Source organism: Aquarana catesbeiana, linkage group LG03 (genome assembly GCF_042186555.1).
Source record: "Aquarana catesbeiana isolate 2022-GZ linkage group LG03, ASM4218655v1, whole genome shotgun sequence".
NCBI lineage: Eukaryota > Metazoa > Chordata > Amphibia > Anura > Ranidae > Aquarana > Aquarana catesbeiana.
Window position 1 is genome coordinate 505189154 of NC_133326.1, and position 27738 is coordinate 505216891.

Genomic DNA, 27738 nt, shown 5'->3' on the forward strand with positions numbered 1-27738 from the left:
CAATTGATCCTCAACAATTAGCCAAGGCAGCTATACCTGGCAGGTAAATTTAGAAGCAACCCTGCCTAAACACCAGTGTGCTACAACTGGGTAAATACAATGTGGGAAGTGAGAGATCACTTTTTTACCCTTATAACTTCTGTTTCTGGGTTTTTCTTAGTTTGTAAGGGCTGCAAATGTCGGACCAATGTCAGATCTGTGTTGTGTAGTATAGTGTCAGTCAGTGGAATTCTACAAATATTTGGGTGCTGTATTTTCAAAATGACCACACACACACACACACAAATTGCTTTAGATGCACTTTTCTGCATGGGCACCATGCTTGTCTGAGACGTGGCCTTTTACAGGCTCCAGATGACTACTCCAACAACCAGCAGGACACAGGGTGTTTAGTTTAAATCCCAGTACACTCCTGATGAAACTGGGATGGCTAAGAAGAAGGGCAACCATCAGAAATTTACACTTACATTTAAACTTACACAGCTTAAGGCCTGGACCCCCAGGCCTGACCGCCAACATTCCCCAGGGTCCGCCCACTGGCCATCCCACTGAATCCGCTCACTGGCCATCCCACCGAGTCCTTCAGTGCACACGCTTTTATTTTAACACTTTTGCCACTTAATATATGAAATTGAACTGTATATTCCAAGTCATCAGTGTTTTCAAAATGTATTTATATATCCATCAAAGAGAAATCCCCATGGGAGAAAGAGTAATGCCGCGTACACACGGTTGGATTTTCCGACGAGAAATGTTCGATGGGAGCTTGTTGGCGGAAATTCCGACCATGTGTAGGCTCCATCGGACACTTTTCTTCTGAATTTCCGACAAACGGAATTCTTGGCAATCGGTATTTCCAACAAGATTTGTGTGACCGTGTGTATGCAAGACAAGTTTGAGCCAACATCCATCGGAAAGAAAACATAGATTTTGTTGTCGGAGTGTGCGATCGTGTGTACACGGCATAAGGGTGAGGAAATGTTTTTAAAACACTGTTTAATACTTTCCTTAGCGATCAGGTTACAATCAGTCATATGGCAGTTATATATTTGTTGCATCTAGAAATTGCATGGTGATTCTTTTAAAAGTAAAAGTGCCCAACTTATTAAACCATGAACTGCTTTAAAACATATTAGCTAAGATGTCAAAAATATAATATAGCAGCTGAGATTTAATAAGCTGGAAGTTTCTTAAAACATATGGCTTGCCATTTTGGGAAGCCCCTACCAATGTCCTCATACTCATCTGGTCAGATGATGACTTTTTAGTTGAAACATGTCGGGTGGACCCCTCATGACTACCGCTACAAAATTACATGCTGTTTTTATCTTCTGAAAATGTGAGTCTGTTTTCTCTTTATTTTAAATAAATCCAAGTTCAAACGTTATCACGCTATGTGAGTGTTTTTATCCCTCACATGTTACACAAACTATTCGTTTGGCTCATGGTGTACCCATTGCTGAGGAAGCCGTGCTGATCTCTTCCCCCTATCTGTGTGATGACATCCGACCAGATATTTTACCTAGACCTGTTGGTCATCAAGCCTTTTTGACCTGTATGGCATACGCCATTTCAGGCCACAACTTCTGGTAAGCCTCCTTGGTTTCTGGTGATGGTCCTGGCACCGATTTCAATCTTCTTTGCACTTCCGGTCTCTCTACGGTTCATCTACCCACCAGGTTGCCGGTTCGGAACCATCCCCCTGCATGCTCAGGAGATACCTGTTTATCATCATTTTTTTTCACTATTATCACAGACTTTTTGCTTGTGTTTGTTCACTTATTTGGACTTTGCATTCAATATTGGTTTGTGTTTTTTTACACTTGGTCCAATACATGTATTTGAGTGTTACTATTTCATTCACTATTACATACATTCACGCAGTATTTTTCTAGTTCATACCGAAATATCTGCTTTGAAGTCACTGTATTTTTAAAATTTTTATTTGAATCATTATTTATTCATTATTCTTTCACGTAATTCATAGCGCCACACTTTTGAATTTTTTTAAAATATCAGCTGTTGCTCAGTTGGAGAGGTCTCCCTGCAGGCTTATAATAGACAGCTTTTGTATTCAAGCCTATAAAGAACTCAGTATCCTTGGGACTCTGCCATCTCCGTACCTACCAGCACCCTTATCACTGCACCCCAACAACCCAGATACTGCACCTTTCTGCCAGCCAGTATCCCTGACTATGAACTCCAACACTGCCAGCCGCTGCACCCCAACACCAATACCAATTAGCCCTAGTACACCCTGTAGAGACCAGTCTGTTCTCTGGCCTCTGGGGGTTCTGTGAGTATTGTGTGTGTTTTGGGGGTGAAGGGGGAGAAGGTGCACACCTCTGGACTGAGACGAAGAGGGAGGCGAAAAACTGAGACACCCACAACCTCCATTACTACGGAACCTTTCCAATGCAGTGCCTATTTTCTGACATACACTATACACTATTTATCACTCCCCCCCCTCCCAAACTATAGAACATACTATATAATTATTTTGAACATGTAAATTCTATGTCAGACTGGAAACCAAAATTCTAATTTACTTCTTATATTTTTCTTTTACAACAAGGATAGGATAAGATTATGAACATCTAAATGCATGCTTCTATTTTCCAGCAGAGAACTTGATGAAAGAGCTGATTGATTTAGCCTCATACTTTTATAAACTTTCTTTTTTTTTTTTTTTTAATAACTTGTGTCCCACAGACTTCGTTTTAGAGCAGAACGTTCATTTTGTTCTTTTCAGAAAATATCAATAACCTTGATTTCAGGCTGACACAGAGAGTTCTCTCCCATGTGCTCTGGGAATAGACTTCCCCTGGGGGGTTTAACAAAGTAAGCAATATTGCAGAAAAAATATATGTAATATATTTTCTAGACAAATACAGTGTTCTTGGTTTTCCTTTTAGTAATCAGTTTTTGTTTCTAGCTTATCAGGGAGAGAGAGAGATAAATAAAGGAATAGAATGGTGTGCGCATTTTTGTGTGTGTATGTTTAGGTGTGTATAAGAGTGGTAAAGGGGGATGAAGAAGAGATTGGTAAGAGAAAGAGAAAGGATATGGGATGGACCCTGCTAATAGTTGTTCTTCCTGTGTTTGTGTGGATTTTCTTTTGGTACACCAGTTTCTTCCTATACTCCAAAGACATCAAGAAGAGTAGAAAAGATTGATCGCACACTTGAATCCAAAAGATGCTGTAGAAATGTCTTTATTGTCATGAGCCAGACAAAATTGCAATGATGATCAGTTGACGCATTTCACACGAAAAGAACCGTGCTTGTTCACAAGCACGGTTCTTTTTGTGTGAAATGCGTCAACTGATCATCATTGCAATTTTTTCTGGCTCATGACAATAAAGAAATTTCTGCAGCATCTTTTGGATTCAAGTGTGCGATTAATCTTTTCTTCTCTTCTTGATATTGCCTACGGTGATCTGCCGGGATTAGCACCTTGAATCGGGTGTGTCCATTTTTGTGCCCGAAGTGGTGTGTGCACCCTTGTTCTACTCCAAAGACATGCTGGTAGGTTAATTTGCTCATGTTTAAATTGGCCTTGGTGTTTCTGTACAATTTGTCTATGCTCATGTGTAATAACATGACAGTCCCAAGCCATGTAATTGGTAAAAGTTGCGGAAAGACTTGGCAACCTACTGTTTAAAAAAATAGCCAAAAAAATTCCATGAATAAAGGCCATAAGCCTATCAGATGTGATGTTCATATAACTCTATAGAGTGGTTGAGGGTCAGTCAAGATTGTACAGATTAATATATACATTGGTTATGGAAAGGAAAGGATAGTGAGGTAGAAGAAGACAGATGAAGAGGTGACTGGAAAAAGAAAAATGAATAGGAAATAGGTATGATATCATGTCACGACTGTCCTTAATTAAAAAACAAAACAAAAAAATCTGTAAAACTGTATTTGTATATGTCGTTTCCAGTAAGTACTAATGTTAGCCATTAGGTTTTGCGTGATAGGCAGTGATATAGTGATTGTTAAAAAATAAGAGACGTTTTATTCTCCTTTTATACATCAAAGAAAGTCAAGCAGTTTCACGAATACATGTCACCTTTTCTCCTTGCCTACTGTCCGCTGAGACCAGTATAGGGTTTTCAATTATTCAGTCAGTTGAAATTTTCTTCTGTTTACTGGTATCCCCAGCTTAACTTGTCCATGGTCCCTAGACTCACAGCTGGCCTACAGCATTTTAGGCAGCGCGCAATTTAAGGATTCCTATGGATGATTTTTTCATTTATAGCAGAAAAAAAGATGTAGCTCTCCACTTTTCATTCTGCCTTTACTTTTCTGAATACTTCCAGAAACCTAATGGGTACCCAAAATCTATTTTTCAGAATGTTTGCCATCATGTCTCATTGTATACAGGTTTCTTAAGCTGATCATTTTTTGTGAATCTATTGTTAAGTACTTTAAGTTTATTACCTGGAGATCCTTTCTGTAATAGTATCTCCTGTGGAAAGCTGATGAAACAAGACCACTACCTTGCATTTAGTTGCAGCGTTGCCAGTCTGCCATGCGTTCTCTTTCATTTGGCCATTGGGTTGCCTATCAGGTCTATCAGATAAGCATCCCAATGGGCAATTGAAGGAGTTTGCATTGCAGGCTCACAATTTTGCCTAACATGTAGATAATCCCAAAGCCTATTTTTCAGTATGTTTGGCATCATGTCTCATTGTATATAGATTTCCTATGCAAATGTTTTTTTTTTTTTGTGAATCTACTGCAAAGATCACCAAGCAACAGCCATTTCTGTTTTATGCTAACAGCATTAAACTGCCTTGCAAATAGCAGCAGCTTCAGCCTGCCCTGCACATTCCTTCAGTTGGCTGTTGGACTGCCTATCAATCTGCAGGAGACATTTAGTTTAGCTCTTTTATACAGAATGAAAATGCCCCTCAGGTCACATGATGTAATGAGTTTCCATCCAGGAGGATTTTGTTCACAGCATTCTGAGCTCTGGCTGTTTTGAAATACCTCACTTATGCCTACCATGACCACAGCTGACAAGATTGCATTCACTAAATATAACCAATTTATTGCCTGTAGTATTTAAGGTGTGAAGAACATAGTTTTGTCAAAACGCGGTGACAGCTGCAGTCATGATAGATATTATGTCTTTTCATGAACCAAAACCTGCAAGGTAAATGTGATCAACTTAATTTAAATAATCCTAATAACATATTTTAATATTCCAGGCCTTGCTTCTTTATACAGAGTGCATAATTATATATACACAGGGGAACATCCATACCTGCTCACTCAATAAATGAACATAATCCCTCAGCAGTACATGCATTAAGGGTCAGTGTAGGTGCACTGCCTGTTACTGTTGTAGTGTGTTGGTGTGCCATTTATCATTGGCTAAACACACTACATATTTACATAGCTACATATTAGTCTGGTTGAAAAAAGACACAATTCTATTTAATTCAACCAATAAAAGGGGGGAAAATGTATCCTATATACACAATTCTATACCCACAGTTGATCCAGAGGAACGCAAAAAAAAAAGCATCACAGCATGATCGAATTTGTTACAACAGGGGAAAAAATCCTTCTTGATCCCCCAAGAGGCAATCAGATATTCCCTGGATCAACTTTATCTATAAATATTAGTTTACAGTTATATTATGTACATTTAGGAAACAATCCAGGCCTTTTTTAAAGCAATATACTGAGCTGGACAGAACCACCTCTGGAGGGAGTCCACGCCACATTTTCACAGCTCTTACTTTGAAGAAACCTTTCCGTATTTGAAGATTAAAGGGGAGATTTACTAAAACTGGAGTGTGCAGAGATTTACTAAAACCGGTGCATGCAAAATCTGGTGAAGCTCTGCATAGAAACCAATCAGCTTCCGGGTTTTATTGTCAAACCTTAATTGAACAAGCTGAAGTTAGAAGCTGATTGGCTACCATGAACAGCTGCACCTGATTCTGAGTGCTCCGGTTTTAGTTAATCTCCCCCTTAATCTCTTTTCCACCATACGTAAAGAGTGCCCCCTTGTCCTCTGTAATCCACACTACACTGTGGATCATGTGTTACTCTTCATTTTAGTATCATATGGTAAATCACTTTACCACAACCCAGATCTAAATGGTCCTTAAATGGTCACTCCACTCAAAATGAATATTATTCTGATGGCTGCACTGTGGAGTCAGCTCATGGTGTCTTATATATGACTCCAACCTTCAGATCTCCTTGCTATGTATCCTAAGTCCATTTCTGTTCACGTAGGAGTTTTAAGTGTTCCCATTCAGCTTTGTGTGTTCCATCTCCTTTTGTTACATTCTCCACTATATAAAATAAATCAAAACTCCAACAGGGATAGGAAGACCCCTTTATAATGGCTATAGCAGGTCTGCAGATCTGGAAACCCAGCACATACATCTCACCAACATAGTGCCTAAAAGACATGAGAAGTTGTGAAGTGGTTTACTGCTCCAGCATCTAAGAAAAACTTAAATTAAGGTTTTGGGTGGACTGACCCTTAAATAATAATTACTCCAAATGATTATTCATGAAATGATGATTAGACATTAGGAACAGCATGTAATGGGTGCTATCAAACCTTTCTTGTATTCCAAATGATATATGCACTTTAAAATGATTAGCTCTGCAGGGAATTTTTTTTTACTGCAACTCGCAGCTGATCTGGTTTTGTCTTGGGTCCAACTTGTGCTGATTTAGTTTTCATTTACTTCAATCAATCAGTCTTAAGAGAGCGCAGGCTGAGATAGTGTTATAATGAAGAGTCTCACAGACTCAGTAGGCCAGTAATCTGTGAAGAGAGAGCAATGCCCTTATTCCCACGAGGGTTGAGGCTGTGAAGTCAGATGGCTCCAGCAAGCTATTGTTCAGACGACAGGGAAGGGTACAAGTGGAGCTAGTGAAGTTAATTCTTACTTATTACAGGTAGTTATATAACGCTGTGCTTTACATATATTTTATACATTCACATCTGTCCCTGCTCTCAAGGAGCTTACAATCTAAGGTCCCTAACTCACATTCATACATACGCATCTGTCCCTGCCCTCAAGGAGCTTACAATCTAAGGTCCCTAACTCACATTCTTACATACGCATACTAGGGCCAATTTAGACAGCAGCTAATTAACCTACCAGCATGTCTTTGGAGTGTGGGAGAAATCCCACGCAGGCACAGGGAGCTGTGGTTGGAATTTAAACCGATGACCCTAGTGCTGCTATACACATACATACATATATGTCTATCATACTTAGAGGTGAGTTTGATGGAAAGACTGTTCTGTGGAAGTGCAAACAGCAAATGGGCTCCAAACCATCAAACCACAATCAGCAATATATAAAAGGCTGCTGCAGAACCCAATGGCAAAGGCACAACGCGGATGTTTTTTTCCTGCAGTACAAATAAGAGAACCCATTTACACAGGTAATTATGCTGAATGTCAGTGTATCAACCTGTGTTTTGTTATTATTACTGCAGCAAAAGAAATCAGAGTTGTGGTTTTGTCCTTTCCTTGTTGATATCTGTGTAATAAACTGTATATCATATTTGTTTTTCACTCTTTTAATACTGGCCTCCTAAAATTGCAAGTTGCCTGGCTGTGTGCTTTCAATAATTCTGAGGTCACAGACATACAGTATACAGTAAATGAAAGTTGTAAAAACATCACACTTCATTATTTCCAGACGTGCCCCAAGCCCATAGTAGGAACTTTGCTTTGAAATGAATGTAGACTGCAGTTGGAGGTACTCAAACATACAGTAGATAAGTGAAATGGTTTGGGGTTCTTTTACATTTTTAGCTCTGATAAAAGACAGTTTAGAACTCACCATAGTGGTTTCTGCAATAGAGCCAAAGCTGTTTATGAAGATGTTGCAGCTGACATTTACCGGAGGACCTGTAGCAAAACAAAAAGGATCTTGATGAGCAAAGAGATATCTGTAAAATCTGTAACTGTTAAACATAGTCAATGTTACCTTTTAATACAGGCTGAATATTGGCTGATAACTTGGTTATCCATATTCCACTCTAATGCCGCGTACACACGAGCGGACTTATCTTTGGACTGAACTCCGAAGGACTTTTTGACAGAGTTCCGACAAAATGGTCTTGCCTACACACAATCCCACCAAAGTCCGATTGTTTCGAACGTGATGACGTACGACCAGACTAGAAAAGGAAGTTCAATAGCCAGTAGCCAATAGCTGCCCTTGCATCGTTTACAGACCGTCAGACTAGCATACAGACAAACGTTTTTTTTGGATAGGAATCAAGTCCGTCGGAAAGATTTGAAACATGTTCTATTTCTAAGGTCCGTCAGATTTTTCAACAGAAAAGGTCTGATGAAGCCCACACACGATCGGAATGTCCAACGGATTCGTTCCTTCGGACCTTTTCTGCCGGAAAGTCCAGTCGTGTGTACGCGGCATAACACTAGATGCCAAAGTCGATCGACCAGCTTTGATACATTCCCTTCACATTCCCAAATATTATTCATCTGCAAAACATACACATCTCATAGCAACATCTACCCAAAAAAATACACACCAAACCCAGGTCAATTTTTAGAAGGATGTTTATTACAAATAACTTATATTGTTCTCAGAAATCCTTTTCATAAGGATAATTAGCTTACAATGAAAATCAATGATATGACAAGAGTTGACTAAACACCCTAAAATACCTAAATATCTAATGTACCTAAGTACCTAAACCCCCCCCCCCCAAAAAAAAAATCAATTATAGCGGCTAGCTGTCCACTATGGTTTAGTGCCCATTTACACAAGTGTACTACAGTATAATGTGATAAAATGTATGTTTTACTACACATTACAATAATACACACAATGCAGTGCATTGCAGAACCATGCATTATAAATACACACACAACATATCTACACACCACAAGGCACGTGTAGTATGTTGCAGTGCTCTGTGTTACAAAAAAGGGACATGCCTGATTTTATAGTGCATTACAGTGTGCTCCCAGTTTAATGAATAGATTGCTTTATAGGCTGAATGGGTTCTTACAGGTTTAGGAAGTTAAAGGGAGGCTGCAGAGTGCAACAATGCATGCAGGAGCACCTGTGCTGTGGTGTTGTAGCAGAAAAAGGCAAATTTAAAGCCTCACTGTCCAGAAAGCCTGCATTTGGGTTTGTACGCCGGTACACATTTGCATGTTTATGCAAGTACTGGAGTATACATGCATATAGCTGTATCTCGTAATTCATTTGTACAGGTGGCTGTACACAACATAACATGTTTTATTACTCAATATGTCCATTGTGCATAAGCCTATAGAGAGATTTCCCTTCACTTCCAAGTGACTACAGTTTCACCAGACAGGAAGTGGGAGAAGATTTAGAAAATCAGCAACAGGGACATGGAAAGTGATAAAAATCTTTTTTTTTTCTTCTAGAATTCAATTTATGAGAAACATATGATTCAACCTGTCAGCCTCTCCTCCTATTTTTTTTAAACTAACCACATAAAGCACAGAAGCAGATCTATGCTTGCGTGCTGCGTGTGCAGTTTGTGTCCCTGGGATTGGATCATTCCTAAGAGCTACCGGGCACTGGGGCAGATTTACTAAAACTGGAGCACTCAGAATCTGTTACAGCTGTGCATAGTAGCCAATCAGCTTCTAACTTCAGCTTGTTCAATTAACCACTTCAAATCCAGAAGATTTTACCCCCCTCCTGACCAGAGCACTTTCTGCGATTCGGCACTGCGTCGCTTTAACTGACAATTGCGCGGTCATGCGACGTGGCTCTCAAACAAAATTGACGTCCTTTTTTCCCACAAATAGAGCTTTCTTTTGGTGGTATTTGATCACCCCTGCGATTTTTATTTTTTATAAACAAAATAAGAGTGACAATTTTGAAAAAAACGCATTATTTTTTACATTTTGCTATAATAAATATCCCCCAAAAATATATAAAAAAAATGTTTTTTCCTCAGTTTAGGCCGATCGTATTCTTCTACATATTTCTGGTTAAAAAAAATCGCAATAAGCGTTTATTGATTGGTTTGCGCAAAAGTTATAGCGTCTACAAAATAGGGGATAGTTTTATGGGATTTTTAGTAATTTTTTTTTTTTTTTACTAGTAATGGCGGTAATCAGCGATTTTTATTGAGACTGCGACGTTATGGCGGACATGTCGGACATTTTTGACACATTTTTGGGGCCATTGTCATTTATACAGCGATCAGTGCGATTAAATGACACTGGCAGTGAAGGGGTTACCACTATGGGGCGGGGAGGGGTTAAGTCAGTACTAGGGATGTGTTCTAACTGTAGGGGGATGGGCTAGCAGTGTCACTACACTGATCACTGCTCCCGATTACAGGGAGCTGTGATCAGTGACACTTGTCACTAGGCAGAACGGGGAGATGCTGTTTACATCAGCATCTCCCCATTTGTCCTCTCCGTGAGGCGATCGCGGGTATCCCCGCGGCTATCAAGTCCGCGGGACCGGCGACCCGACTCACGGAGCTCCCGGCCGGCGCGCACACGCAATGGCACGGCGGGGAATTCAAATGGACGTACCTGTAAGTCCATTTGCCCAGCCGTGCCATTCTGCCAACGTACATCGGCGTGCGCCGGTCGGGAAGGGGTCAAGCTTTGACAATAAATCATGGGAGCTGATTGGTTTCTGTGCAGAGCTGCACCAGATTTTGCTCTTTCCAACTTTAGTAAACCTCCCCCACTGTGTTGACGTCAGTTGCCATAGTGTTTATTTAAATCACAGTAATTCAACTGATTACACCCTTTGTAATAAATTTTAAATACATATTTTGGATTGTCATACTTTTATGGTATGGGTATTGACCTTTTTTTAGTTTCTGGAGCGTGGATGCTTTTTGAAAGAATTTACTGGGCCCTGGTCTCCACGGCTCTATCTATCTATCTATCTATCTATCTATCTATCTATCTATCTATCTATCTATGGCTTTTCCTAATGCCGCGTACACACGGTCAGATTTTCCGACGGGAAATGTTGGATGTGAGCTTGTTGTCGGAAAGTCCGACCGTGTGTATGCTCCATCGAACATTTGCTGTCGGACTTTCCGCCAACAAATGTTTGCTAGCAGGTTCTCAAATTTTCCACCAACAAAATCTTGATGTCCGAAAGTCCGATCGTGTGTACACAAGTCCGTCACACAAAAGTTCACGCATGCTCAGAAGCAGTAGTGGCCGGTCTTGTAAACTAGCGTTCGTAATGGAGAATTAATGTTCGTGAAGTGGCAAATTACTCCAAATGCAGTGCACAATTCTCTTCTTCTTTAATGGGATAATAATGAAGCTGCTTTGCTGGTGATACTGATGGAGTTATTGCAAACGAATTTTCAAAGGCTTTTTTTTTTCAAGCGATATCAAGAATAATAACAATAATAATAGCGCAAAATAAAAAATGCAAAAAGAAAAGCGCGAATCAACACTAACCAAACTACTACTAACATGAAATTAGCAGAAGGAGCCCAAAGGGTAAAGAGCTGAAAAACCACCTAGTACGTCTAGTATGTCACTAGGTTCGTAACTGTTGGCCAACATTTGTGTGACCGTGTGTATGCAAGACAAGTTTGAGCCAACAACCTTCGAACAAAATTCCACGGTTTTGTTGTCGGAAAGTCCGATCGTGTGTACGGGGCATAATGCTTTAATACCAAAAGAACATGCAATGTATGCTATAAAAAAACCCCATACAATGGTCAGATTTAGCCATTGGTACAGTGCCTTGAAAAAGTATGCACACCCCTTTACATTTTCCACAATTTGTCATGTTACAACCAAAAATGTAAATGTATTTTATTGGGATTTTATGTGATAGACCAATACAAAGTGGCACATTTTGTGAAGTGTAAGAAAAATGATGAATGGTTTTCAATTTTTTTTACAAATAAATATCTGAAAAGCGTGGTGTGCATTTGTAATCAGCCCCCTTTACTCTGCTACCCCTAACTAGAATCTAGTGGACCTAATTGCCTTCAGAAGTTACCTATTTAGTAAATAGAGTCCACCTGTGTGTAATTTAATCTCAGCATAAATACAGCTGTTCTGTGAAGCCCTCAGAGGCTTGTTAGAGAACCTTAATGAACAAACAGCAATATGAAGCCCAAGAAACACCAGGCAGGTCAGGGATAAAGTTGTGGAGAAGATTAAAGCAGGGTTGGGTTATAAAAAAATATCCCAAGCTTTAAACATCTCACGGAGCCCTGTTCAATCCATCATCCAAAAATGGAAAGAGTATGGCACAACTGCAAACCTACCAAGACATGGCCGCTCACCTAAACTGACAGGCCAGGCAAGGAGAGCATTAATCAGAGAAGCAGCCAAGAAGCCCATGGTAACTCTGGAGGAGCTGCAGAGATCCACAGCTCAGGTGGGAGAATCTGTCCACAGGACAACTATTAGTTGTGCATTCCACAAATCTGACCTTTATGGAAGAGTGGCAAGAAGAAAGCCATTGTTGAAAGTAAGCCATAAGAAGTGCTGTTTGCAGTTTGCGAAAAGCCATGTGGGGGGCACAGCAAACGTGTAAGAAGGTGCTCTGGTCAGATGAGACTAAAATTGAACTTTTTGGCCTAAAAGCAAAATGTGCAAAGCATGTGGCAGAAAATTAGCACTGCAATTCACCCTGAACACACCATCCCCACCATTAACCACTTCAATACAGGGCATTTTCACCCCTTGCTGCCCAGGCCAATTTTCAGTTTTCAGCACTGTTGCACTTTGAATGACAATTGCGCGGTCATGCAACACTGTACCCAAATTAACTTTTTGTAATTTTTTCCCCCACAAATAGAGCTTTCTTTTGGTGGTATTTGATCACCTCTGCGGTTTTTATTTCTTGCGCTATAAACTTGAGTGACAATTTTGAAAAAAACACAATATTTTTGACTTTTTGCTATAATATATATCCCAGTTTTTAAAAAACAAAAAACATTTTTTCGTCAGTTTAGGCTGATATGTAATCTTCTACATATTTTTGGTAAAAATAATCGAAATAAGCGCATATTGTTTGGTTTGCGCAAAAGTTATAGCGTCTACAAAATAGGAGATAGATTTATGGCATTTTTATTATTTTTTTTTTTTTACTAGTAGTGGTCGAGATCTGTGATTTTTATCGTGACTCTGACGGACATATCGGACACTTTTGACACTATTTTGGGACCATTCACATTTATACAGCGATCAGTGCTATAAAAATGCACTGATTACTGTGTAAATGTCACTGGAAGGGAAGGGGTTAACACTAGGGGGCGATCAAGGGGTTAACCGTGTTACCTAGGAATGATTGTAACTGCAGGGGGAGGGGTCTCACAAGGGGAGGAGACCGATTGGTGTTCCTCTGTACTGGAAACACACAATCGGTCTCCTCTCCCCTGACAGGACGTGGATCTGTGTGTTTACACACACAGATCCACATCCCTGCTCTGTTACTGGTAATCACGGGTGCCTGGCGAATGTCGCGGCTGCTGGGCACGCGCATCGGCTCCCGAGTGACGCAGTGCTGCCTAGATGGCCGGGTAGTCGAGGACATCATTTGACGCCTGCCCAGGATGGGAGATCCCTCCTGTGGATGTCATTTGACTATGGGTGGGGAAGGAAGTGGTTAAACATGGTGGTGGCAGCATCATGTTGTGGGGATGCTTTCTTTAGCAGGGACAGGGAAGCTGGTCAGAGTTGATGAGAAGATGGATGGAGCCAAATACAGGGCAATCTTAGAAGAAAACCTGTTGAGTCTGCAAAAGACTTAAGACTGGGGCAGAGGTTCACCTTCCAGCAGGACAACGACCCTAAACATACAGCCAGAGCTACAATGGAATTGTTTAGATGAAGGCATATTTATGTTTTAGAATGGCCCAGTCAAAGTCCAGACCTAAATCCAATTGAGAATCCGTGGCAAGATTTGAAAATCGCTGTTCACAGATGCTCACTATTCAATCGGACAGAGCACAATGTACAATAAAGTCTTTAGCATCCAAGTGCTGGACAGCCATATTTGCCCATGTATTATGGATGGAGTGCAAACAGTGCTAAATCTGCTCAAATGTCTATACTAATATATATACAGTATGTGCAAAAAGTCCACTCTTCTAGTGTCAACTGAGGTGAAAAATTCCTTTTCTAATCACTCAATGGAAAACCGCTTCACTCCAATCACACTTGTGGGCTAGGTTCAGTATTGTGCATCGGGCAGTAAGCATACACAGTCCACGTTTGCAATAACAATATATTGTAGAAATGTTCAGCAAGTACAAATGGGTCCAGCGGGGAGGCACGTCCATCCTGAGCCAATTACAACTATACCAACAGTTTGAAGACTGGAGAATATCAACAGAGTCTGCCACGCGGAGCGGAATGCGGCCAGGCCAGTCCACACCCAACGGAGAGGCTTTATTCCTCCAAACACAGCGACTCAAGTTAATGCCAAAGAGGTCAATTTTTGTCTCATCTAACCACAGCACTTTCTCCCAATCCTTCTTTTACTCATTTAGATGTTTATTGGTACCTTCTTAAGGAGTGGGGCTCTCTGTGTTTGATGGGGCCATCTTTTCTAAAATCTTGGATGAGAACCGTCTTCCCTAAAGATGGGTCATAGATGGGTCTTTCAGCATAACAATGACCCACAACACAAGTTAACAAAGGAATGGCCGAAAAATAAGCAAATTAAGGTCATGGAGTGGCCTAGCCAGTCTCCAGACCTTAATCCTATAGAACATTTATGGAGGGAGCTGAAACTTCGAGTTGCCATGCGACAGCCAAAAAACCTTAAGGATTTTGAGACGATCTGTAAAGAAGAGTGGACCAAAATCCAGTGGCAGCCCATAATGCAGGGCGCAAGGGCGCCACCCCCCTATCCATGCATCCGGCCCCCTAATCTACATGCAGGGCGTTGGACGTATGGATTCCAATGCGTTTTTTTTTTTTTAAGCACGTGATTAGATCCAGAGGCTCATCACCCAATTGGCTGAAAGGAGAAGTGCTCCTATTGGCCGCCTAGGAGGAGGAGGGAGGAGACACACGGTGGAAGCCTCCGTGATGTGGAGGAGGAGGAGATGCAGGGGAAGCCGCCACCCATCGCCCAGAGGAAGCACTGCCCAATAGATGAGGTAAGTGCGGGGCTGGTGACCGAGCGATCGTGGGGGTCTGCTGATGACCCGACTGACTGGGGAGGTTGCCTGTGGATGCATTGTTTGCCACCCCCCCAAAAAATATACCACCAGCTGCCACTGCCAAAATCCCTCCTGTGCGCAAACCTGGTCACTAACTACAAGAAACGTCTTACCTCTGCTTGCCAATAAGAGTTTCTCCACCAAGTACTATGTCATATTTTTGCTTTAGCGCCTGCATAGCGCCTGTAAAGAGCCTCTCCTCTCACTCCAGTGTGAAAGCCCGAGTGCTTTCAAACTGGAGCGGTGTGCTTGCAGGACGGTAAAAAAAGTCCTGCAAGCAGCAATGGGCAGCGGCGCCGAACTGCCGAACCACCGAACCACCGGCAAAGTGCTGCTGCAGCGGCGCTTTTCGGGCAGTTTTAACCATTTTTTGGCCACTAGCGGGGGTTAAAAGCACCCCACTAGTGGCCGAATAGCGTCGCTAAAACAATGGTAAAGCACTGCTAAAAAAAAAAGGCGCTTTACTGCCTACGCCCCCAACGCCTCAGTGTGAAAGCAGCCTTATAGACAAATCTCAAACAGTAACACAGGTCCTAGAATTTTATCTTTCTTCAGAATGCTCTAGTGTTTTTTAATAATCCTTTCAGCCTTCTTATATTGTTTGTTAAAATTAAGACAAAAATACTGACCACTGCCACTTCCACTATTCGGAGCAAGGTTTGAAACAGGAAAGTCTGGATGCCGCACACGGGATAAAGTTGGTAGATAGCTATGAGTAAGCACTCAAACTAGAGTGCGAAATGCGTCAGCTACGTCTGTACCATCTGCCTGCGTGTCTTTGTATTTTTGATGATCCAAGCTTTACAATAAAGAAGATTTTTCAACTTTATTCCGTGTGCGGCATCCAGACTTTCCTGTTTCAAACCTTGCTCCAATTTGCATTTAGCCAGCACCTGGGACTCCCCTCCCCTGAAGGATTTACTAACACACACCTGGAAGCAGGTCTACCTGAGCGGTGAATCACTTTCCCTGTTTTGTCTACTTCCACTATTCGGCTGTTTATCCCTCACCAATAAATTTCTGTCTAAGCTCTCACTTTTGCAACTTCTTGTTTAATCCAATCTGGATTATAACCCTTTTGTAGAAATCTGTTGCTCTCCATCTCTGATTGTTGCATATATTCATCAATATTAGTACAATTATGTTGCAATCTGATAAATTGGCCCTTGGGTGGCAACTAACCATAGTAATATATAGTAGGTATATAAAATAATCCTTCCCCCTTTAAGATAATCACATCTTGTTGCTTTGCAGCCTAGAATGAAGACAGACACTGTTTTTGTTCTATCCAGTTGTATTTGCTAAGTGCAACTTATAACATCCAAGTGCAAGATATAACATGAACACGTTAGAAGAAAAAATTAAAAATCAAAAACAAAATCACTGAGTTGGAAAAAGGACTTGTAAACTCAATCAGGTGTAGCTAATCAACTTCTCAATGTCACACAAAGCCATTGACATTTTGATTAGCTCAGCATGAAAAGAGCTTTCCTAGAGCATTTCATTTCAGTCCCTGAAGCAACTGAAGCAAACAATCAACTATGGGTGGCAAGACACTGCCAAAACATCTCCAGGATAAAGTTGTGGACAGGGACAGGAGATGGATACAACATTTTTTTAAAGGTTTTATCAATGCCTAGAAGCACAGTGATCTCTATTATTAAGAAGTGGAAGGTATTTGGTACAACACAGACCCTCCCTGGATCAGGATGTCGCTCCAAAGTGGATAAACGAGCCAGAAGGAAACTGATCACAGAGGCTACCAAGAGGCCTACAGCAACTCTGAAGCAGTTGCAGGAGCTTATGACAAAGAGTGGTCATTGTGTGTATGTGACAACAATATCACACATGTTCTACAAATATGGCTTGTATGGGAGGGTTTCAAGAAAAAGCCACTCAAGAAAGGCCACCTGCTGTCATGACTGAGCTTTGTCAAAAAGCACCTTGAAGATTCTTAGGCTACATGGAAAAAAGTGTTATGGCCAGATGAGACCAAAATTTTATTTCTTGGTCTCAACACCAAACGATATGTCTGGCAGAAATCCAGTGCAGCTCACCATCCAAATAATATCATTCCTACAGTAAAACATGGAGGTGGTAATACCATGTTATGGGGGCGTTTCTCTGCAGCAGGGAGAATAGAAGGAATACATTTTTTACCTTTCGACATGATAATGACCCAAAGCATACAGCAAAAATTACCACACAGTAGTTGAAAGAGAAAAAGGTTATTGTGTTTGCATGGCCTAGTCAGAGCCCAGACCTAAACCCCACTGAAAATCTGTGCAATGAATTGAAGACTTCAGTCCATAAATGGTCACCATCAAATTTAACTGAACTTGGGCAGTTCTGCAAAGAATGGGCAAATATTGTGCAAAGTTAGTAGAGACATATCCCAACAGACTAAAGGCTGTAATTAAAGCAAAAGGTGGTTCAACAAAATACTGACATAAGGGGGTGATCCTTCTTCCAATTCAGTGATTCTGTTTTTGAATTAGTTTTTTCTGACATGTTGGTGCTCTATCTTTCACTTGGATGCTATAAGTTGCACCATATAAATACAGCTGGATAAAACAAAAAACTGTGTCTCTCTTAATTTCAGGCTGCAAAGCAAAAAAATGTGAATATTTTAAAGGAGGTGATCATTTTCTATATGCACTGTAACGACTGCTATCAGTGAATTGAAAATATGTTTTGGTAGAAAACTTCACATCTTATACACCAATCACTAAGCCTGGTTTCACACATGTGCGGTGCGAATTGAAGCTCAGGTTTCACTGGGGAGATAACAATCTCCTGTTCAACGGATTCATTGCGTTTTTGCTCAGGATTAGAGAGCAGGGAGAGGGGGAGGGAGAGGTGTAGTGAGGAGAAAGAGAAAATCCTTGTTCAGAACGCAATGCATCTGCGAATCAGATGCGTTCCCATAGGAGATAATAGGCTTGTAGTTCGCACCGCAATGCCCAAAAAACGCACATGTTTTTTGTGCAATGCGCAGTGCAAATGCAACGCACATATGTGAACCAGATACATTCATATGAATGTATTTTAAAATGTCCTGCGAATTAGATGCGGTGTAAGCCGCATCTAATTCGCATAGGTGTGAACCCGGGCTTAGTCAAGAAATTCTATGTTGGTCCTATCTTTTTTCCTGGTAAATATTTTTTATCATTACCATCTAACCATTCCATAAAAGATGTAAGACTAACATCACCCTCCCAGATCAGGAACACATCATCTATATAGACATAAATATGTCCCTATAGACCCCCCCTTGTCCTTTGTAATGACCTGAAAGTGAATAACACAACACCAAGTTCACAATATGGATCACTAACTGTATGTATCTATACAAGTTTATCATATCCCCTCTTAATCTCCTATTCTTAAGGGAGAGTAAATTCAGTTCCTCTAATCTTTCCTTATAGACGAACTCCCCCATGACTCTTATCAGTTTGGTTGTCCTTCTCTGCACTTTCTCCAGTTCTCCTAAATCCCTTAGGTGAACTGGTGTCCAAAACTGAACTGCATAGCCCAGATGAAGTCTTACTAATGAATTGTACACTCTCTCTCTCTGAAGTCTATATCTCTTTTAATAAAAGAAAGTATATTGCTTTAAAATATACAGTTTGCCATTGTATGTTATTATTAGGTCTATGATCTACCAGAACACCAAGATCCTTCTACACCATCGACTCCCCCCAGTTGTTCACCTTCTTGTGTGTATGATGCATGCATGCAAGTGTACACTTTTGCATTTATCAATAATAAGCCTCATTTGCCACACAGTTGCCTAATTAAATAATGCATTGAAGTTGGCTTGTAAATTGGAGACATCCTGTAAGGACATTATTCTACTGCATAGCTTGGTGTCATCTGCTAGCATATAAATTGTACCTTTAATCCCAAAGTCTATATCATTTATAAATAGGTTAAAAAGTAAGGGTCCCAACAGTGAACCTTGGGGTACACCACTAATCATAGACCCTTCAGATTATGAACCATTAACTACTACTACTAAATACATTCTTTTAGCCAGTTTTCTATCCACTTACAATCTAAATTTTCCAAGCCTGTAGACTTCCACTTACAGATTAGACATGTGTGAGAAACAGTGTCAAACACTTGCAAAATCCAAGTATACTTCATCCACTGCCAATCCTTTGTTCAAGTTTTTTGCTTACTTCCTCATAAAAAGAAATCAAATTTGTATTAAGACTTCTGTCTTTCATGAATCCATATCTAGTGCTAAACATTTGTTTTCTGGCAAAAACTATTTTGTGTGGTCTTTTAATAAACTCTCAAGTATCTTCCTAATTATAGAAGTTAAACTAACTGGTCTGTAGTTACTAGGTAAAGACTTTGATCTCTTTTTTAAATCTAGACACCACATTGGCTGTACGCCAATCCAGTGGTACTGAGCCAGTCAATAAAGAGTCTCCAAAACTTATAAACAATGGCTTTGAAATAACTGAGCTAAACTCTTTGAGGCCATGTGGATGTAAGCCAGGTGCTTTATTTAACTTTATTTTGTCTAAATATTTTTGGACCATATCAGTTTTGAGCCATTGTGGATCATTTGCAGCTATATCCATTCTTTCCCACGTATGGGATTTAGCTCCCCCATTTTACTTTGTATACACAGAGCTGAAGAAGGTATTTATTACATTTGCCTTCTCTTTGTCCCCAGTCACCCACTCAAAATTACCCTGTAAAGGACCTACATGCGCAGAGCTGACCTTTTTTTACTATTAATTTATTTGAAGAATTTTTGGGGGGTTTTGTTCTACTCTTTTTTGCAACCTGTCATTCATTTAAATTTTTGCCGCCTCAATTTCCTTTTTACATATTCTGTTATATTCTGTGTAACTTTTAAATTATGATAGTGTTTCTTCAGTTTTAAATATGTTTAAAATGTCAAACTGCCACATATTTTCAAAAAGCCAGCTTGGTTTTCTGTGTTGGGAGCATGCTCACTTGGAGCCTTCAGAATTGTGACTGCACTCTTACCAACAGTTCCCGATCACTATTTAAAATTGGGTGTAAGTGGGAGGGGAAAAAGAAAATTACAGTGATCACATGCCTGGAAAGGCAATGTATTGCCTCAGGCGTTACAATTTTTTAAAAGGTCGGCTCCTGCCAGTTGGAAAGTATTGAATAAAATACTTGTTTTTACCATTTTTTCATCCTTTGCTGTATCTTAATGCTGCTGATCTTCTGACACTTCTGTGCAGCCACTTCCTGTTTTCATGCACTCCAGCAATGACTGCATGACATTTCTTAGGGGAGAATAGTATTTTTTTCAATACAGGTTTCCTTTATAAATAACCTCCTAAGAATGTCTTAATTTATCGAAATTTACTATAGCCTAATGAATGTGCTCTGAAATTCAAACTAGTATTATGCCCACAATTTATTAAACCATAATTCTTTCTTCCTGTCTGCCTTCTAGGAGTCTTTTTCAAGGTTATGCTGCAAAGGCAGCTGTAAGTCAGACTAGTGAAGGTCATTTTTCTGTCATCTCAGCAAGGTGAAATCAAATCACATAAGTTGCTGAATTTTACAAAAAGTGACTTTTTTTTCAGTTCGTTATTTTTATATGCACATGGCAGCAGTACAGAGAGCATAAAACAGAAACATCAGGAATAAAAACATGTTCACTCAAGGGTTCAGTGAGAGAGGATCATGTACCCTCCTATGCATGGTTCAATGCCTCCCCAGGTCCAAAAGAATAACCAGGTCCAGACAGGAAGAAGAAATGGTTTATATATGTGAGAGTGCCTCAATGGACAAAGCGGACAGTCGTCTTTGTACCCACTGTTACATTTTTAAACTCTATATAAGGAAGAGAGTAAAAATGGCAGAGCAGGGCAAGAGAGGGGGGAGAAGTGAGGGAGAGAGAGAAAAAAAAAAACACAAAGAAAAGAAAAGGGGCGGGGGGAAGAGGAAGGGGAGGGGGAGGCGAAGGAGGGGAAGGGGGGAAAGTGACGAGGGAAAAGGGAGAAAGGGATAGAGTTTCCATCCACTCATCCATCCCCTCTGACCGCCAAAACCAGCGATGTGGCCGGAGGAAGACAGTTTAACCCAGCAAGGCTGCATACTTCTCTGAGTAGATAAATTTGTAGCCAAAAGAACCATTTTTTGAGGATTTTTTTCTCGAAGGCCCCTCTCCGTGGCCACCAAGTCCTCCAGCTCATTGATTTCAGTAACCTTACTTAACCAGATATTGATGGGGCCTATGTCTGCTTCCAGAAAAGCGGGATGCAGATTTTTGCAGCAGTAAGCAATAATGGTAGAATGGAGCACCTGTAGGTAAAATGTATTTTTCTAATTTATCAGTAGGGATGAGCCGAACACCCTCTGGTTCGATTCGCAGCAGAACATGCGAACAGGCAAAACATTTGGCAGAACACACGAACACCGTTAAAGTCTATGGGACACAAACATGAATAATCAAAAGTGCTCGTTTTAAAGGCTTATATGCAAGTTATTGTCATAAAAAGTATTTGGGGACCTGGGTCCTGCCCCAGGGGACATGTATCAATGCAAAAATAGTTTTTAAAAACAGCTGTTTTTTCGGGAGCAGTGATTTTTTTAATGCTTAACCTCCCTGGCGGTATGATTCTTTCGGATTTTAGGTGCTGAAAGCGGTACAATTATTTTGCATGGAAATTTGGCGTTTTATATTGTAGGTCTGTAAATCTTAACAATAACACACTTAAATCTGTCCAAACCAGAGTCTAGTAGATATCCCGGGTATGATAAAGTTTGAAACACAAAAACATAAATTATAATATAATAAATAAAAATAAATAATTAAAAAAAATTTAAAAAAATAGTAATAAAATAAATTTCCCCACAATTCACTATCGCTCAATTCTGCAAGTGTTCTAATTTACTATCGCTGTTTTCTAGCTGGTCTAAAGCCACTTTTGACGTAAAGGGACACTTTTTGGTTGCTATGGACAATCTCCAGTTTCCAGGCAGAAAGAACAGTGTATATCATGTAAAACTGCATGCAGGGCATGGGCCAGAGCACTGGGGACAAAAGGGATGTGAAATCATTTCATACAGTACTGTAATCTGTAAGATTACAGTACTGTATGTGTTATGATTTTGACATTTTTTTGAATTTGCCGCCAGGCTCCGCCCCGTGCGTCGCGCCGCTTGCAGGGAACGGAGCCTGGCACGGAGAGGCTTCGGAGGAGGACGGAGCCCTCGGACACTGCGGGGGACATCGCAGGATCCCGGGGACAAGGTAAGTAAAGCCGCCCCAGGATCCTGCAATGCGATCCCGAGTGTGGCTCGGGGTTACCGCTAATGGTACTGAATTTTAACCCCGAGCCACACTCGGGAATACCGCCAGGGAGGTTAATGTTAAACAAAAAAAAATGAAATATTCCTTTAAATATCATGCCTGAGGGGTGTCCATAGTATGCCTGCAAAGTGGCGCATTTTTCCCGTGTTTAGAACAGTACCACAGCAAAATGACATTTCTAAAGTAAAAATTGTCACTTAAAACTGATCACGGCTGTAATGAATTGTGGGGTCTCGGCAATATGGATAAAACTCATTGAAAAAACGGCATGAGACAGCTTGGGACAAGTCTTTTCCAGCGTTGTCCATTCATCTTCTTTTATCACACTGCCGATGAGCCAAAAAAGAAAAAAAAAAAAGCCGCAGCCGATCCGCTCCCTCTGACTCCACAGGGAAACCACGGGGAAGTCGCTGTTGCGTCAGATGGGGGGCGGATCGGCTTTTTCAGCTCGTCGGCGGCATGATAGAAGAAGATGAATGGACAACGCTGGACATTTTTATTTTTTTATTTTTTAATAAAGGACTTGTCCCAAGCTGTCTTTTGTCTTTTTTACCATTTTTGACACTTTTTTGTGAAATGGTAAGTTCACAAAATTCACCAATTCACACAGAGGGGGAGGCCGGGATCTGGGAGTCTCCTTGTTAAAGGGGGCTTCCATATTCTGATAAGCACCCCATCCGCATACCCCCACACCCACCGGGCAAGGGTTGTGGGGATGAGGCCCTTGTCCCCATCAACATGGGGACAAGGTGCTTTGGGGTCAGACCACAAAGCACCCTCCCCATGTTGAGGGCATGTGGCCTGGTACGGTTGAGGAGCAGGAGGGGGGACGCTCTCTCGCCCCCCCTCTTTTCCTGTGGCCTGCCAGGTTGCATGCTCAGATAAGGGTCTGGTGTGGATTTTGGGGGGGACACCTATGCCATTTTTTTTTAAATTTGGTGCAGGGCTCCCCTTAATTTCCATATCAGACCTGAAGGGCCTGGTATGGATTCTAGGGGCACTCCCACGCAATTTTTTTTTTAAATTTTGGTTCGGGGTTCCCCTTAATATTCATACCAGACCCAAAGGGCCTGGTAATGGACTGGGGGACCCCATGCTGTTTTTCTCAATTAGTTTTATCTATATTGCCAAGACCTGACAATTCATTACAGCCGTGATCAGTTTTAAATGACAATTTTTCCTTTAGAAATGCCATTTTGCTGTGGTACTGTTCTAAACATGGGAAAATGCGCCAATTTGCAGGTATACTATAGACACCCCCCAGGCACGATATTTAAAGGAGTATTTCATTTTTACTGTTTCACTTTAAGCATTAAAAAAAAATCACTGCTCTTGAAAAAACGGCCGTTTAAAAAAAAATAAAATTGCATTGATACATGTCCCCTGGGGCAGGACCCAGGTCCCCAAACACTTTTTATGACAATAACTTGAATATAAGCCTTTAAAATTAGCACTTTTGATTTTTCATGTTCGTGTCCCATAGATTTTAACCGTGTTCCGGCGGCTTTCAAATTTGCCGCGAACACCGCATATTGTTCGATGTTCGGCGAACAGGCGAACACCTAATGTTCGAGTCGAACTTACGTTTGACTCAAGCATCGGGCTCATCTCTATTTATCAGCACCAAAAATGTAGAGAATGTTCTCCAGCACTCAGTGTTATATTTTAGAAAAAAAGATTCATTATAATAAACACACCAAAAAGAACCAGACAAAATATTAACAATATTCAGACTGGAATATATCATCAATGGTCATAATAGAAGAACTTGCCAAGTTACAATCAATTATAAACTAGTGATGAATAATGAAAGCTCAATTAAAGGACCAGAAATAGATATGTAGTCAGAAAGACTTTGTAATAACACCCTCCATTTTTATAGTCTTACCTCTGCTTTCCTATAATACAGTAGCAAGTTTAGAGTGGTTCTAAACCCATTTTTTTTTTACCTTAATGCATTCCCTACATTAAGGTAGAAAAACCCCACTACAACTCTGTCAATCCAGGTCCCTTCCTTCTTTCTAAGGCTCTTACAGAAATGTATACTTTCATTTATTTGGGCCTATAAACAGCCACTGATCCCCTGCTCCACTCTTTACAAACTTAGGCTGCAGTAGGGGTTGGGTGTTCCCAATATTACTAAGTATTACCAAGCAGAGAAATTTGCACAGCTTACCCTGCTGCATGCCACGTCTGATACTGCCTGGGTATTCCTAGAACTGTGACTCAATTTTAGCCTCGGTTCTCTCGTGGCTTCCTTCTAAATCTCATCCTCCCTGCTTGAACCCACTGATGCATCACAGCTTAAAACTGTGGGACTCCATCCATTCCATCCATTACTCCTGGAACCTAATGTTTCCCTTCCTCCCCCTCTTACTGATTTGCAACAACCCACTGTTTCTCCCAGGATGGGAGCAGGCACATGGTGGACTTACATGGTGGACTTCCCCTGGATTCTCGCATGTCCATCACTTTCTGACCTCTGCACCTTCCCCTCCTGGGCCTTGTTCCATGAGCACCAGAACACTACCAATACCTTTATATCTGAATTACCACTGAATTCTGACCTTGCACAAACCTTCAGATTTTCTATTCCAGAAAAACATTTCTGAACACATTCTTCTGGACCCTGAGACTTATTTCTATACTATATGGTTTGTTAAACTTGCAAGATTCTTTATTTTCTCTGTCTTGTGTAGCACATTGTGAGTGAGACTCTGTGGCCCCCTATGGAATTAGAAGACTAGAGCAGTGTCTGGTCGACAATAGCAAAATGCTCATCCAATATGCATACTTAGATCTTGGGTCCCTGCCCATAACACCCGTGCTAATCCCAACCATGGGGACAGGTGTTTTAGGGGCTGTGGCCAACACGGAGATGTACTCTACACATGGTGGTCCTACCCTAAGTTAATTGCTTTTTGGTCTAAAACGTCTATATTAATCCAAATTTTATTTCACCTTCCGGTTCCAAAGGATATGAAATTGGCTCTCCTTCACCATTCTATACAAGGTGGCTATGCTGGCACTATCTATGGACGCACACCGCCCAGCTCAGGAGTGCACCTGCACGAATGCCCCCTTAGCACCCCGATGAAGAAGGAGCAGACAGCAGACAGTGCTGGGAACCATTAAAGAGGATGTAAGGGACGAGATGTAAGAGACTACTTTGTACAATATCATTGCACAGAACATGTAAGTTTAACATATTTTTTATTTTAATAAAAGAAAACATAGACACAACTAAATCACCTTTGAAGTTGGGGCGAATTCGAGCATCATATCCAGAAATCTTTCCCATCAACTTGTCCAAGAAATCAGATGGTGACATGAGCTTGGGACTGGAACGGGCAGAGGCCCCCACCTCTTTGGAAGCTGCAAGGCTGAAACAAAAAAAATAATATTAAATTCATGATGCTGATAAAATTTGTGTGGATTTTCTCCAAACCACACCACCAATGGGCACTTCCTACATGTGTTTATTCTCTAGAACAGCCTTTTTCAACCAGGGTGCGTAGGCACCCTGGGGTGCCTTGAGGTTTCTTCAGGGGTGCCTTGGCAAAATGGCTAAAAATTGATGAAAAATTGTATACAAGCCAGCAGGTGGATCAAGTCTGCCTTTTAGTTACACAAAGCCATGGGTTTTCATTATGCACCATTATGACTAGACACTGGCATCCTAACAACCAATTATGTCATCTGTTGTCTCACAGCATCCTTGTTTGACCCTCCTCTGCTCCTCTCCCTTAGCACTGGGGTCACATTAGTTGACTGATGGAGAGAAATTGAGGGAGAAGTGAAACATTGGAATACTAGTGAGTACCAGTGTGAAAGGGTGTATTTGCTTTGGAAGAATAAACCACCTCTAATGTTGGGTGCCCTACATGTATGACCTTTGCTGCATTATATAAAACCAGTAGAATTGTTTTTTACATTTTATAATGGGGTGCCCCGAGGCTACTGCATGTATACATAGCACTAAATATAGCATTGAATTATCACTGTAGTAGCACTGCACTGTGTGTCCTTTGGTACACATACACATATATATAAGATAAGGTTCCTAACTTACATTCATACATTTACATACTGGGGCCAATTTAGACAGGAGTCAATTAACCTACCAGTATGTCTTTGGAGTGTAGGAGGAAACGGGAGTACCCTGAGGAAACCGGAGGACCTGGAGGAAACCCACGCAGGCACAGGGGAACATGCAAACTCCAGGAGGGTATTGTCATGGTTGGGATTGGAACCGACGACCCTAGTGCTGCTAGACAGAAATCATTTTTTTTATCTGCTAGTGTAAAAATGTTAAAATTGGTTTGGAAATCTGTTGCACAGCAACATTTAGATTGGGAGTGGGGGGGGGGGGGGCAGCACTGGGAGCCAATCAGCTGTGCTGCATGCAAAGATGTTGAGAAGAAAAGGAAGAAGAGAGGTGACCTCATCAGCCTGCTATTGCTCCTTCACTTTCTAATCACAAGCAGCTGGGAATAGGGTAGGGGAGATGGCATCATAACCTCCCTAACTGTAACAGAAAAAGTAGTTCCACCCTCCTAACAATGTGGCAGAACTGTCTCAATAAAGGATTTTGATGGATGGAAATGCAAACCCTTTGGCAGGTAAAGCAACTTCTTTATATGTATTACACGTGTGTATTTAGGTGTTTTCCTGGAGTTTTACTTTAAGACAATTCTGGATCTCCATACATGTACAATTCTAAAACATTAAACACATTATAATGATGCAATAAGGACAGCAACAGCTGACCTCCATCAGTTTAAATGCTACATTTAAAACAAATGAAATGCCTTTGTGAATAAGGCTATAATTAGCTTTTAACTAAATTGTCTATAAAAAGTATGGTATGGTAAAAGTATAGATGCCTAAACGACTCCTATAGATATATATTGTATCTTTATGCAAATGCTGTGTCTTTAGACTTTGTATAAAACAGGCTGCTGCAAAGCAAAAACATAATCATTAAAATCTTATATGAGTTTTTAACATGTTAATATAATTTCAAAAGTCATTGTTAACATATTTAAATCAGCAGTCTTTATTAAAACAACACCTAGTGAGCTTATCATGAAGGTCCCTGTTCAAGCACTTCCTGTTATGGGCTGACAATGTTCTGTCCTGTTTCCCAATTTTGCTACTGCAGTGTCACGCAATGGAGACTACGATTGGCCATTTCAACACATTATGCAGGCATGATCTACTGAGTGCACC

At 40.8% G+C, this 27738-nt stretch overlaps 1 protein-coding gene across 2 annotated transcripts in view; it reads right to left on the reverse strand.

Moving 5' to 3' along the window:
* GLRA1 (glycine receptor alpha 1) overlaps positions 1-27738 on the reverse strand; it is a 286546-nt gene that overhangs the window by 157713 nt on the left and 101095 nt on the right. For both annotated transcript variants that reach the window (XM_073621132.1, XM_073621133.1), the window contains exons 2-3: positions 25759-25889; positions 7838-7905 (exon numbers count right to left, since the gene is read on the reverse strand). In XM_073621132.1, coding sequence (XP_073477233.1) covers positions 7838-7905; positions 25759-25889 — 199 coding nt within the window. The remainder of the gene's footprint in view (positions 1-7837; positions 7906-25758; positions 25890-27738) is intronic.